Genomic DNA, 13,642 nt, shown 5'->3' with positions numbered 1-13,642 from the left:
AAGGAAAAAAGAGATGAAAGAATGAATAATTGAATAGTGTCTTTTCCTGATCTCATTTTCTCCCCCAAGTAGACTCGAAGGATACTAGCCCTGGAAAAGATCTTTGTTGTTGAGAGACTCCAAGTACAGCTGTGTAACCCTAAGTACGTCACCTAACTTCTCTGAGTCTCCGTTTTGGCATCCATAAAATGGGAATTATTCTCTCTTTACATAACATACAGAGTGGTTGTGAGCACAAAATGAAACTAAAGAGTCAAAAGCAAATTAAAGAGATGAAGCATTTTACAAAGATCAGTATATCTCGGTGAGATTCACAAGATGCAAAGAGATGAGTTACTTGTCTAAAGAACTGACTTCACTGTTCTGTAGCTCCTGTTAGCTGAGCACAGAGGACCAGGAAAAGGATCAAGTATCAGAAAAGTCGGGGCAGAAAATGAAGAGAGGGGAGAGGAAGACAGCCAAGCCCCAGGAGAGAAGAAAGCTGGAGGAAAGGGAGGAAGACCAGCCAGACATGCCACGTGTCCAGATGGTAGCTCCCGGGGACAGCATCTGGGTCTTCACACACATGGAACCTAACTTAGGTATTCTTCACTGCCAGTGCCCTGGATCAACCAAAGAACAGATTCAGCAGAGTATTCTCCCTCCCTCCACTATAGAGACGAACACAAGGCTCTTGAAACAAAGATCCTAACTGGGTTTAAGGAGCTTGGATGGAGCTCCGGGTGGCCCATCAGAGAAGGGAGCGGTGCAGGGCCCACCTGTGCCATCCGGCATCCCACAGACGTAGGTGGGCAGCATCTTGACTGTGGCCAGAGGGTGGGTATCTTTCTTCAGCCCGTACTCGAACTCCACCCGCATCTTGTTCCGAATGCCCACAAGTTGTTCTTGGGTCAGCCGGAACAGAGCCAGCACCTTATCAATCTGCTTCCGCTGGGCCTGCAGCCGGGAGGCCACTGCAGTCACCATGGCAGCCCCCTTGGTGCTGCCACTCTCTGACAGGAGGAAGCGGACATCACAGTTCGGGACCAGTTTCCTCACCACCTTGTGCAGGCGTTTCGGGTATCTGGAGGCAGGGGTGATGGCAAAATATGTAAAAACCATAAAGGCCCAGGCCTAGCCAATAGAAACAGATACAGGTGGAGCAGTGGGACAGCATCCTGGGGAGCCCTGCTGGGCCAAGGCTCACCGCTTTAGTTGCTGGATGGAGGGAGATGATGGGGGTGACTAGGGTAGGGTCCAGGTCATCTGAGGGAGTGGAAGGGACCCTTGGAAGCCTCAAAGAAGTGGTTATTTTATCACTAATATTACAACTAGTATATGGGCTTCCGTGGTGACTCAGCAGTAAAGAATCTGCCTGCAATGCAGCAGCTGCAGGTTCGATTCCCAGGTCGGGAAGATCCCCTAGAGGAGGGCATGGCAACCACTCCAGTATTCTTGCCTGGAGAATCCCATGGACAGGGGAGCCTGGTGGGCTACAGTCCATAGGGTCGCAAAGAGTCAGACACAACTGAAGCAATTTAGCATGCATACACTCATAATATATTGATTGAACATCATCTCTGCCCACAAGGAAAAGGTTTTTTCCCCAGCTCTTCCCAGGTGTACATGCCTGACTGAATTACACCTCTGTTAGTCAGAGGGGCTTTCACTCTCCCTACTTCTGTGTTTTCCTTCCGGTATCCTTCATGTGAACACGGCAAACTCTGCCATCCAGTTATTGCCCCATTTATAACTGGACATATCTTACTTTCCTATCTTAACATAGTGAGTATTCAATAATAGATGAATATAGGGATAGATAGATGGATAAGCACATAGATGGATGGCCTTGGTAGTCAGGCTATTGGCTTTAGCAAAATCTTCCTTTAAGAATGATCCCCTAAAGCAGCCCTGCCAGCTAGATGAATGTAATCTCTGAATTCACCCTTTGCTCTATAATCTCAGAACCATAGAATATGGTTGGTTCTGGAAACCCAGAAAAGCAGCCTAGTTTAGAAAGAAAACTGGACTCTGCTCCAGGGGAGATTGCTTGCGGAGGGTGTGGGCCGGAGGCCAGCACTCACTGGGGGTGAATCTTGTAGAGTGTGCCGTCCACGCCCACCGTGGTCCGGAGCCGCACCAGCTTCTTGTTCTCCCGGAGGCGTGTCAGGATGGCTGCCAGGGCGGCTGCGCAGAGATTGGCCGAGCGGAAGGAGACGATGGTGCAGACGTGCTGGACCGCAATGCAGTCTGCATCGGACGGCTCCAGGCCCAAATCTGTCAGAATCTCTCTCGTATTGGCTAGGCCTTCTTTGTACCTGGCCAGGGGGCAGGAATGAGAGGATCACACTGCCCCCATCCCATGGGAATCCCCCTCAGAGAGAGTGTTCCCACCTCTCGGGACTGTGACCATAAACAGGCTGGCACATCATCAAATAATAATAATGATGATTCAACAATGATCATGGCGGCCACCACTTATTGCTCACTCACTATGGGCCGGGTGCTAGTCTAAGGACTTGACATGTGTGTTAACTTAGTCCTCACAACAAACCTGGGGGGAGGACCGTCATTATCCTACTGTGCTGAAGAGGGATCTGAAGCACAGACAGGGTAGGTAACCTGTCCATAGGCACACGGCTGGTGAGTGCAAGGGTCAAGATTTGAACCCAGGCAGTTAGATTAAGGAGCCCACCCTTGTAAGCACCCTATACTGCACTGCCTTTCATAGAAACTCAGTCCCTGCCAAGCTTTGCATAAACAGATTCTGGAAGTCAGATGTCACCCTGCTGAGCTCAGAATCTAAGCTGATTGCAAAGCTCAGGGCAGTGCCAGGGTTTCTAACAGGATCTTGAGTCAACCGGGGCCAGTCAGCCTCAGCAGTCAGCTCCCTACTGCAGACCTTTGTGTGAGCTCTTCTCTCTAATCACCAAAGCCAAAGCCAAATGCAGGCCCTGACAGCAGCAGGTAGAGAAGATTATTGCTGTAGTGGGAATTCTTAACTTGGATTCCACGCTAGGGCCTTAATGGTTCCAAAGATGCCCTGATATTATGAGCAGAATTGTGTGCAAGTGTGCATTTTGGGGGTAAAGGGTCCAGAACTTAGACTCTCAAAGGGATCTGCAACCCTAAAAAGGTTATATCACCAGTTTAGGGAGGAAAAAGGCAAAATAAGAAGGGGGTAAACCTCCAACAGCAGAAAACCTGGCTATTGAAACCAACCAGAAGCCACATGTGAGGCATGACAGGCACTGCTAATCCACCTGAAGCTGTGCACAGGTCTGAAATCGTCCCAGTGAAGAAGATCTGGTTCCTCCTATGCACCACTCCCATGAGCACACCATGCCTTGGCTGCCCACCTTACCCTCTTCAGAGTCAAGGTGGGAGGGACCCTGCCAGTAGCTCACCTCTCCATGGCAGCCACATGCCGTGTTTCAATCTTGCCCTTAATGTGAAGAGCAGAGGATTTCTCACCGCCAAACAGGAGGCCTGCCTTGGCCATCTTCAGCAAGATGAGCCTGACGAGTTCACCCAAGTATAGGCCGCTGATCATCTTTTCAAACCTACATTTTGGTGAACAGATAAGTAGCAGCAATGCCTTTGGTTATGCAGCATTCCTTTCCCAAGCCCGTGAGCCATGGCCCATGGTCAGGAACACAAGTAGTGGAAAGGCCTCTTTCCGGGTCAGGAGGCCTCAGTCCTTGCCCCACCTTGAGGTGCCCTTCGGAGCCCAGTGCAGCTCTCGGAGCTGCATTATCCCCGCGTATAAAAGAGGAACACTGAACTAGAGGAAACCTATGATTCTTTTCTGATCACAAAGTGCTTGAGTCCAAGAATCTTTATCTCAAATCACACTCAACTGTGGGGTGCCACTCTCAGATATAAGGAATCTCAACTTCAGAGAATTTAGGTACTTTCCCAAGATCACTAACCACAGCATGACAAATCCTAATTTGAAGTTTTTTCCAACTCCTACATGTTTCTGCCCAAGAGAAAAAGATGTTCCATCTGTTAGTTGGGCTTAGATCGCCTCAGAGAGGTTCCACAATAATATGAGTAAAATAGATAACCAACAAGGACCTACTGTACAGAACAGGGAACTCTATCAATAGTCTGTAATAATCTATATGGGAAAAAATCTGGAAAATAATGAATATATGTATACGTATAATTGAATCACTTTGTTGTACACCTGAAACTAACACTATAAATCAACCATACTCCAATAAAATTTTTAAACATAGTAATAAAATAAAATCTATAGACACACACAAAATAATATGGATGAAATGTCCCACCACATTACCCACATGTGGATTTTCAGTCTGCATACAACAAGCAATTACTGTTTCCCAAGTAAACTATTAAATATAATTTTTATTCTGCAAACATAATAAAATACAAAATCAAGGACAACCAGTTTCCTAATCAACTTTATCTATTTCATTATAAAAAGTCTTAAAACACTGCAAAAATAGAAGACAATAGAAAGAAATCCCAGCTGAGCTTGGGATAGTGGAATTATGTTAAATGAAATGAATAGTGTGAGGATGCTAAAGTCCTCACAATGGACCCAGTTCCTTAGGCTGTGACTGTTCTGTGTCACCAGCAGAATGGGTGTGTGCTGGGGAACAAGTACATCAAAAGCAGAAATTCGTTCCTCAGATATTCACTTCTAGTGTTGAGTGGTTTCCAGGAGGTACTTAAAATGTTTATTCACCAGGGCTTCTTGGGAAAATGGTTGATTCCATTGCTGGGACTGGGAAAGTACATGGTGAGCCTGGAGCATCTTACTGTGCAAGAAAATAAGGAAGTACTTAAAGAGTGATGGGAACATGTCAAGAGCACTTAGGGACTAGCTTGAGCTTCCACTGGCTAAATCTGAAAAAAAAAATTGATAGGAAGGAATGATAATGATAGGAAAAAATGATAACTCATTAAATTATAAAAGAATCCATATTAGTATAAGGAGCAACTTCCCTGGTGGCTAAGACAGTAAAGCGTCTGCCTGCAATGTGGGAGACCCAGGTTCGATCCCTGGGTCGGGAAGATCCCTGGAGAAGGAAATGGCAACCCACTCCAGTATCCTTGCCTGGAGAATCCCATGGACGGAGGAGCCTGGTAGGCTACAGTCCACGGGGGTCGCAAAGAGTCGGACATGACTGAGCTACTTCACAGTAGTGATGGGAACATGTCAAAAGCACTTAGGGACTAGCTTGAGCTTCCACTGGCTAAATCTGAAAAAACAAAATTGATAGGAAGGAATGATAAAATAATGATAGGAAAAAATTATAACCCATTAATTTAATAAAAGAATCCATATTAGTATAAGAAAGTAAGTGGAGGAGATAGCTCTTCCTTACAGTATTCCTTACAGTAGAATAGCAACTAATAACTGCAGAGAGAATGATGGATCTAGAAATTCATCAATGGGCACTAAAACTAGAGAGTAAAAGTTTAATGAAACATAGGATAATTGCATAATCTCGAAGTATCTCTTCACCAGATACTTATTCATTACAGAGGGAATAACCTTGTGGTGGAAAAACCTCTCGAACATTCCCTTAATCAAGTGATTTGAATTTGTGTCACCAGTAACTGAATAAATATTATACACTTCCAGATCTGATGCCCCGGAAGGACACACACCACTTGTGTGATAGTCCTGCTGAAAATGCACCACCTGAATCCAGTCATGAGAAACGTCAGCTACAAGCTAAGAGACATGCTGTGAAACACATGGTCTGTATTCTTGAAGACCACGAAAAGCAAAAATATATTACAGAAGATTGAAAGAGGCTAAAGAGATACGGCAGCAACATGTAATGTGTGATCCTGGACCTGGACAAGTTTTCTTTTTAAATAAAGGACATTAGTGGGGCAGCTGGTGAGTTTTGAGTAAGATCTATAAATTAGATATTAGAACTGATTAAATGCTAATGTTCTGATTTTGATAATTACACTTTGGTTATATAAGCGAATGCACTTGTTCTCAGGTAATACTCTGAAGTATTTAGGGGTGAAGGGATACTACATTTGCAATTGTAGTCTCAGATGGTTCAGAAAAATGATTTCATTCAGACATGTGTTTATACAGGTGTCTGTTTTATACAGGTGTATATTGTATGTGTCTGTGTATATACATATACACACAGATCGAATGTTACTGTTTGGGAATTTGACTGAAAGTTGTACTATTCTCACTACTTTTCTATAAATCTGAAATTATTTTTTAAAATCGCAAACATTTTTTCATTCAACAGACACTTTTTGTTTGTTTTTTAACAAACACTTAAAGCTGCAACAATGTGTAAAGACGCTATGTGTAGAAAGGAAAGGAATTCCCAAGTGTAGCTGCCTTCAGGGAGCTTAGCATACAGTCAGAGCTGAGGCAGACCCTGAAGGCTTATACCACATGTGGGTGTGGGATGAGAGTGCAGGAAGTCTCCATGAGACCTGAGGCTGGGAGGGACTCACACCAGGTGCTTTGCGATGAGGCCTAGGAGACAGTGAGGTGCAGGGGAGCCCTGAAACACAAATGAGGAATGTGTGCTTCCTCGGGCTGCACTGATTTGCTCTGTGACCATTCATTCCAATGGGCCAAAAAGGCAGGACTTGAGTCACCGGGTTCACAGCTGTATCTCCCCTGCCTCTGGATTGAATCTGATCAGGGATATGACCTGGGAGAAGTCACTCAGTTTCTTTGGCTTCCCTTTCCTCATCTATCTGGTGAAACTGAAATATCAATACACGCCTTGCCTCTTAAACTCCCTGTGATGGAGAACAAGCGACAGCTAAGGAGTCTCCCAGGTATGAAGCGTACCTGAGTGAGTGGACAGTCACTGGTGCCGATGCCCAGATTACAGCACAGGGTACTCACAGCTGCTTCCCGGGGTTAAGAGAGCCGAGGTCCAGCTCCCGGTCGAACTCGGTGCGGATGTCCTCCAGGGCCCCGTCGTCCCCGAAGGCCCCCCACTCGGTGTTGACGCACATCCTCCCCTCGTCGCCCTCCACCAGGTCGATGTTGCTCATGTCCTCCATATAGCACGCGTTGGTGCCGGTACCTGGACGAGGGAGCAGAGAGAAAACGGACAGACACGAGGGCTCCCAGCTGGGCAAAGACAGAGGAAGCCCTCAACCGCCCGAGAGTCCTCTGAAAGCGCCACAAAGTGCTTTTGATGCACTCCCGGGGCTGGTTCCTGCTGAGGGAAGCAGCTTTGGCAAGCCCGGGAGTTCATGAGGAATGAAGCTGACATGTCAAGTCCACACTTGTCGGGGTGTTAATGGTGTGCTGTTATGAATGGAGTCAATTGTGAAGAAGTCCCGATGAATATGTATGAAAGCTAACTGAGCACATTTACCGAGAGGACGATGAGTAAACTGAATCTCATGTTTTTAAAAATTCACCGACTCACTAATATTTTTAATCCTTTCCCTGTGCCACTTAGCCTCTTCTCTATTTGATACTAAAAATATTCCTTACTCATAGCCTGCCACAAATTGTTCCTAGCATAAGCTACATCCTTATCTTTGACAGTGATGAGCTATCACATAAGAGAGCAACATGCATTATTCAAACATAAATTCACTCCAAGGAAATGCCTCAAACACTTGAGTAGTGAGGAGTGGCTGCAGATAGGTACAACCTGTTTGAGATATATTGGGATGATGGAAGTGTTCCAGCTGGACTGTGGTGATGATTACAAAACTCTATAAATTCACTAAAATCACTAATTATTACCTAAATGAAAGGGTTTTTATGCTTCAAACCCTATGCTTCAAAGGTAGTCTTTGTTTGGCCGTGACATGTGGCATGTGGGATCTTAGTTGGCCAACCAGGGGCCAAATCTGTGCCCCCTGCAGTGGAAATGTGGGGTCTTAGCCACAGGATTACCAGGGAAGTCCCAGTAAAGCTATTTTTGTTGTTGTTGTTATTGTTGTTTTAATTTTAAGTATCTTTCCCTGGCTGATATTTAGTCTCAGGATTTTAAAGGCAACATGAGAAATAAGAGTCGTAGGCAATCAGATTGTAATACAATATCCGGAAAAGGCTTTTCTCAGAAAAGTACAGACACTGGCACCCAATTAGCAGGTTATCAGACAGTCAGTAAGACAGACACAGCCGACCATGGCAGGTGCCATGCGGGGCAAGCGCCAGGCCCATTCTGAGGTATGGGGCTCCAGGAACTGGAAGGCAAATCAAGACCCCCAGATGTAAAGATCCTACTCTTTGGGAAAGTCAGACTGAGGAGAGTGAGATGCAAATTAGGAAAAAACAAGTCAGAAAACTTTCCCCAATAGTAGTAAAGGAATAGGAGGGTTGAAGAGACATTTGAGAACAGCCTATAAATCCAGTCCATTTGGCCTTACTGACCCCACACAGCCCTTTTCATGGACCCCTCCGGGAGGGCCCCCTTCCAGCTCAGGTGTTGAGACACCCACGGACACTCCCACTTTGCTGTGGCCCCCCTGGTCCTGCGCCACAGAATGCAGTGGCCTCTTGGCTGGCCTTAGCCCCAGTAGTCGATTCTCTACACAGCAGCCAAACGAGCTTTTCCAAAACGCACACCCCACTTGTCCATCCACCACCCAAGGTCCTCTAGTGCCTTCTCTCCCGTGGGTTTAAAGTCAAAGAGCTTCCAGGGACTGTGTCCCACGTCCTCGGTGATCTGCCCAGTCCCAGCCACTCTTTCTCACCCGAATGGCCTCACTCGCTTTGATTCACAACCATTCAGCCTTTTAGGGCTCCTCAAGCAGCCCAGACTCATTCCCCTCTCACAGGCCACAGGATTCGCTTCCTCTCCATCTCTGCTTTGCTCCCTCCTCCTCATCACGGAGGTCCCTGCTCAAATGTCAGCCCTCGGTGAGGTCTCACCTCACAACCCCACTGCCCTCCCTCTCAGTCACATCACCCTGGTTTATATTCCTCATCACACTAACCACCTGAAATGTGATTTGTTTAGGCCATTTTGGTCTCTCACCCACCTCTGCACTGAAAATTTCACTGAGTACAGGAATCTTTGGGACTCTCACCATCGAGAATCCAACACAGAGCCCAAGGCCTAGCACACAATGGTAACTCAGTAAACACTTGTTGAATGAATGCGTGTATTAATTTTCTATCTCCCTATGTTGCTTCTTCTAAGTAGAAACCACCAATACTCTTCCCACAGAATTTACTCAGAGTTTCCTGAAACTAAGCCCCAAACCAGCCCCTTTCAACCCACCTCCAAAGAGCAAGGCAAATTGAGTTACCAATGATGACACCAACTTCGCAGTAGGGATCGTCATAGGCACACGTCATCATGGTCCCCACGGTGTCGTTGACCAAAGCCAGGATGTCCACATCTAAGTCCTGTTGGAACACAAGTCCCAGAGGGCATCAGTGTGTGGGAGAGAGGCACTATTTCCTTATTTTTCCCCATAGGGGAAGCAAAAGTAACGAAGGTGCCTGGTTGAGAGAATCACTAGATCCTGTCTTCTGGGCCTGCCTGTAAGAAAAAAGGCCTTTGCCCCACAGCCGTTGTCTGCCTTCAGTCAAGACGTTCTGACGTTTCCTGCTGACCCCTAGATCCTACACACCTGTGACTCAAGATGAACTAGCAAAACAGGAAAGAACTGTTAGGGAAATTAAAATGGAGGTAGTCTTGTTCGAGATTCAAAATTAGGGGAGCAGGCCTCTGACTGACTTCCGACCTTGGCAGAACTACATGTCTGCTTGCAAGCACACTGGTGGTTACCAGCAAGTCAAGTGGCACTTTAGATAAGAAAAGGAGTGGGTCTTGGACTTTCTTAAGCCCCTGGAGACCTCGCTAGTCCCCCAGGGTCGAAGGAATCTTAAGATTCACAAGTTGAAATGAATAGCATGTAAAAGATAAAGGAAAACCAGAGCTGCATTTTCATGTGAAAAACGGTTAATAGTATCAGTTTGCAGGCTGCTTATAAGCAGAACTGCGATTTGAAGTCTCATCCGTGGCGCGGATGCACCACCTTGGACCCTTTTCCCAGCTGGGGCTCCAGATTGCTATTACTTAGGACTTCCCAGTGTCATTCAAGTGTGGACGTAGGTTGTCGGCCCAATTTGGTGATGTATACACTGTTATTCCTCTCTATTGTTTCTGTTTCTTCTAATGACCGTATATTGAAATTAAGTTATATAATCTTCTAGAAAAAATTTAAATTGTTAAAAAAAAGAAAGAAGGACTTTGTCAAGGTTTAAGGTTCAGGGGAGAAAAAGAGCAATTGAGACTGAAGAGTGAATGAAACCCATGCTCCTGTTTCATGGGTGAAGGCCTCTGAGCAATGAAAACATGAGGGACACATCTCCAGGACTCCAGCCAGTGCTTGAAGAACGCTGAGGAATCATGTTTATCCTAGGAGGAATGGTGCCTCCAGGAGAAAACACCAAAGTCCCCGCCCACAGGGACATTTTAACCAGCCGCAGCCAAGTCCTCTCCGTGAGCAGCACCAGGGGTTTCCTGTTCTATCAAGTCAACTAGGGTTATTGCACCACGGTTCCACAATGTTTGGGAGAGCATTTTAAAGCAAAATGAAAACAATAAGAGAAAAAGTATACAAAAGACTATGATAGCAACTTTAAAGAGAAAAAAGACTGGAAGGCTATACTTCAAAATATTTCTCACATTGTCAGTGTAACAAGTCAACTGGGTTAATTTGTGTACTCAGCTCAGCCAGGAGCATGGCTTGCTTTAATAGTTCTTTAAATTATTGTAAAATGTATCCAACAAATAGAGATATTCAATGAGTAGGGTGCGGAAAATGGGACAGAGAACCAGACAGGAAAGAAAATGACCTTTCATGCCTCAGAGAGGAAAGGTGAGGGCTGGAGCATCACACAGCATCAAGTCTAACCAAGACCCCCTGAAGAGGCTGTGGCAGCTGGGGAGGTCCCAGGGAAGTATTGGGTCACCCTTCAACAGTAACTGCCACATACGAGGCCCACAGGAGGGTTTATCCAAATTGGCCACATCTGTGCTACAGTGAGAACTTTCTTAAGATCAAGTCCCTCTCTGATTCTCCTTCGAGGGCAGACACGGCAGAAGACAACCCTTCCCCACCCCCACAAGAGATAAGGGCCAGAACTAGGGGAGCTCCCCACACTCAGATGGGTTCCTTACCTGGTGTCTTTTCATAGCATTGGTCAGAGAGCTCACTACGTCTGTGCCCTGAACTCCCCTCGCCTTAAACTTCTTCGTCCATGAAAGCAGGATACCCTGGGGGAAGATATTAGATCCAGACAAAATAAAGAAGGCACTCAGTTCTGAAAATGAGCTGCAGAAATTTCATGCTTACTACAGTGGGTCCTCTGTAGCCTTCTCTTTAAGTTGAGTCACACCAATTCTTTCATTTCCTTAGAGGCCTTTTCTAATAATTTTGACATGTGTATTACTCTCATCTGAGCAGTTTAAAATATTATACACAGGGGCAGAAAGAACAATGGCTACAGAGTCAGAATGCTTGGGGTCACAATACACTGTCCAAGTCATTTAACCTCCCTGAGCCTCAGTTTGCTCATCTGGAAATGGAAACATCACCTCCCTGCCACAGGAGTGTTCTGATGGAAGTGCCCGGAATGTGGCAGACACATGATGTGTGCAGAATGTCTAGTTTGCCAGGTCCAAAACAGAACCAACGTGTTACCTTGTAAGACTCTTCTGGGGACTTAATTCCAACTTGGAAAAATGGATCTCAATATGCATTATCAATTATCTGCTTACAAGTGGTATTTCTCAAAGAGTTTCATGTCTAACATAGCAAATAATCACAGGATTTTTCAGACTGAAGGAGAACTTGCAGATTAAAAAATGCCCAAGGTTACCTAGTGGAGAGGAGTTGAGCCCAAACTTACGAACTCCCTGACTAGCCCCACCCCCTCAGCTTATGAATAAAGCAGACAAGCTTCAGAAAAGAAGGAAGATGCTCCAAGTCTCGTAGTCAGTGAAGGAGACAGCCCAATTGGTATGCAGGTTTCTGAAACTAACCCCCTCCCCCACACCCCTCTAACCCCCCACACCCCTCTAACCCCCCACCCCCATTTCAGAGATCAGGTTTTTTTCCCTGCACCACAGCGCTACCTAGTGGTAGCTCCCCCTAACTTCTGCCCTCTTGGGCTATGGTAACTCCTGCCCCGCTGGACAGAGGAGTGAGAGATTGTTTGGTGGTATCCCCTCAAAAAGGATGCCAGGGACAATGTGGGACCTGTTAAGGGGAGATATATGGCGGAGTGGGGAATAAATGCATGTGACATAGTGTTAAGTGGGAAAAAAAAGCTGTACATACAGCATAGCACCAGTATTCAATATAGATACAATTGCAAGGGGCTCAGACAGAAAAGAATCTGCCTGCAATTCAGGAAGCCCAGGCTCAGTCTCTGGTTGAGGAAGATCCCCTGGAGACGGGAATGGTTACCCACTCCAGTATTCTTGCCTGGATATTTCCATGGACAGAGGAGGCTAACAGGCTATAGTCCATGGGATCCCAAAGAGTCAGACACGACGGAGTGACTAACACTTTCATGACTGCAAGGAAAACCCAATACTTCTAGTAGTGGCTATCTCTGAAGGTTGGGATTAGAGGAGATTTCTATTTTCTTCTTTAAAGTTTTCAATTCCGACCTTCTTTTCTCTCTCTTTCCCCCCCTACCTTTAAGAAATATTGCCATTTTATCATCAGAAACACACATACACACACAGAAATTTTTCTTTGATTAAGACTTTTCTGTTTCCTCATTTAAACAAACAAAACAACAACAAAATGACTTTGTCCTTTAAGTCCAATGCCCTGATCTTCTTTAATCGTTTTTTAGTGTCACAAAGAATCCTCCTCAGTCACACCCCCTCATGAAGTCTTCCCTTTCCCACCTCCTTCTGTACCTACATGGTTGATCAGACTGCACCTTCTCCAAAGCCCTTATTTTCATGTCACAAATTTACATGCAGCAGAATCGTGGTTAAACAGCTATGCCCACTCTTGGTTGTTATTACTAATGCATTTCCTTATGACTGAAACTTTTCTGCTTTAGACTTCTCTGAAAGGCAACCTGGGAGGAAATTTTATAAAATGCAAGTAATCCAACTAGACTTGGAAAAGAAACATTTGCACCTTTACTTGATATAATCAAGCCACCCTTTCCTAGTTTAAATGTCATCCGAAAACTCTCCTTGGGATGCAACACAAAATGGGTCAAAATGCTTTCAGGTACCTGTTGGTATTTTTTTAAAAACAACTGTATTTACTTACTTCTGGGCGGGGGTTGTGTAGCATGCTGCACAGCATGTAAAAATCTTAGTTCTCTGACCACTGATCAAGCCTGCACCCCCCTACACTGGGAGCAAAGAGAATAAACCACTGGATCACCAGGGAGTCGCCTGGTGGCATTTTAAACAACATTCTAGAGCTCTGTGTTTTTGGAAAATCAGTGTGGTCAGAGAGTTTGTGAGCTTGGGCTGAGCAATTCTTGGCTGTGTGGCCTTGGATAAGTCTCTTAACCTCTCTGAACTGCAGTTTCTTCAAATTGAAATAATTTTATCTGCCTCATACGATTGCTTTGGGATTTTAATGAGGTTATACACATGGAGGGTTCAACATAGTACAAGTGTAAAAATCTGAGGTATAGTCTATCATCATTATCATAATCTTCCTT

General features: G+C 45.4%; 1 protein-coding gene across 2 annotated transcripts in view; it reads right to left on the bottom strand.

The window, feature by feature from the left end:
* HKDC1 (hexokinase domain containing 1) overlaps positions 1 to 13,642 on the bottom strand; it is a 39,508-nt gene that overhangs the window by 13,393 nt on the left and 12,473 nt on the right. For both annotated transcript variants that reach the window (XM_061405187.1, XM_061405188.1), the window contains 6 exons: positions 11,118 to 11,213; positions 9,235 to 9,334; positions 6,860 to 7,043; positions 3,387 to 3,542; positions 2,064 to 2,297; positions 759 to 1,063 (listed from right to left, as the gene is read on the bottom strand). In XM_061405187.1, the coding sequence (XP_061261171.1) occupies positions 759 to 1,063; positions 2,064 to 2,297; positions 3,387 to 3,542; positions 6,860 to 7,043; positions 9,235 to 9,334; positions 11,118 to 11,213 (1,075 nt within the window). The remainder of the gene's footprint in view (positions 1 to 758; positions 1,064 to 2,063; positions 2,298 to 3,386; positions 3,543 to 6,859; positions 7,044 to 9,234; positions 9,335 to 11,117; positions 11,214 to 13,642) is intronic.

The sequence above is a fragment of the Bos javanicus genome, chromosome 28 (assembly GCF_032452875.1).
Source record: "Bos javanicus breed banteng chromosome 28, ARS-OSU_banteng_1.0, whole genome shotgun sequence".
NCBI classification, from domain to species: Eukaryota; Metazoa; Chordata; class Mammalia; order Artiodactyla; family Bovidae; genus Bos; species Bos javanicus.
This window is presented reverse-complemented; position numbering and strand designations above follow the sequence as displayed.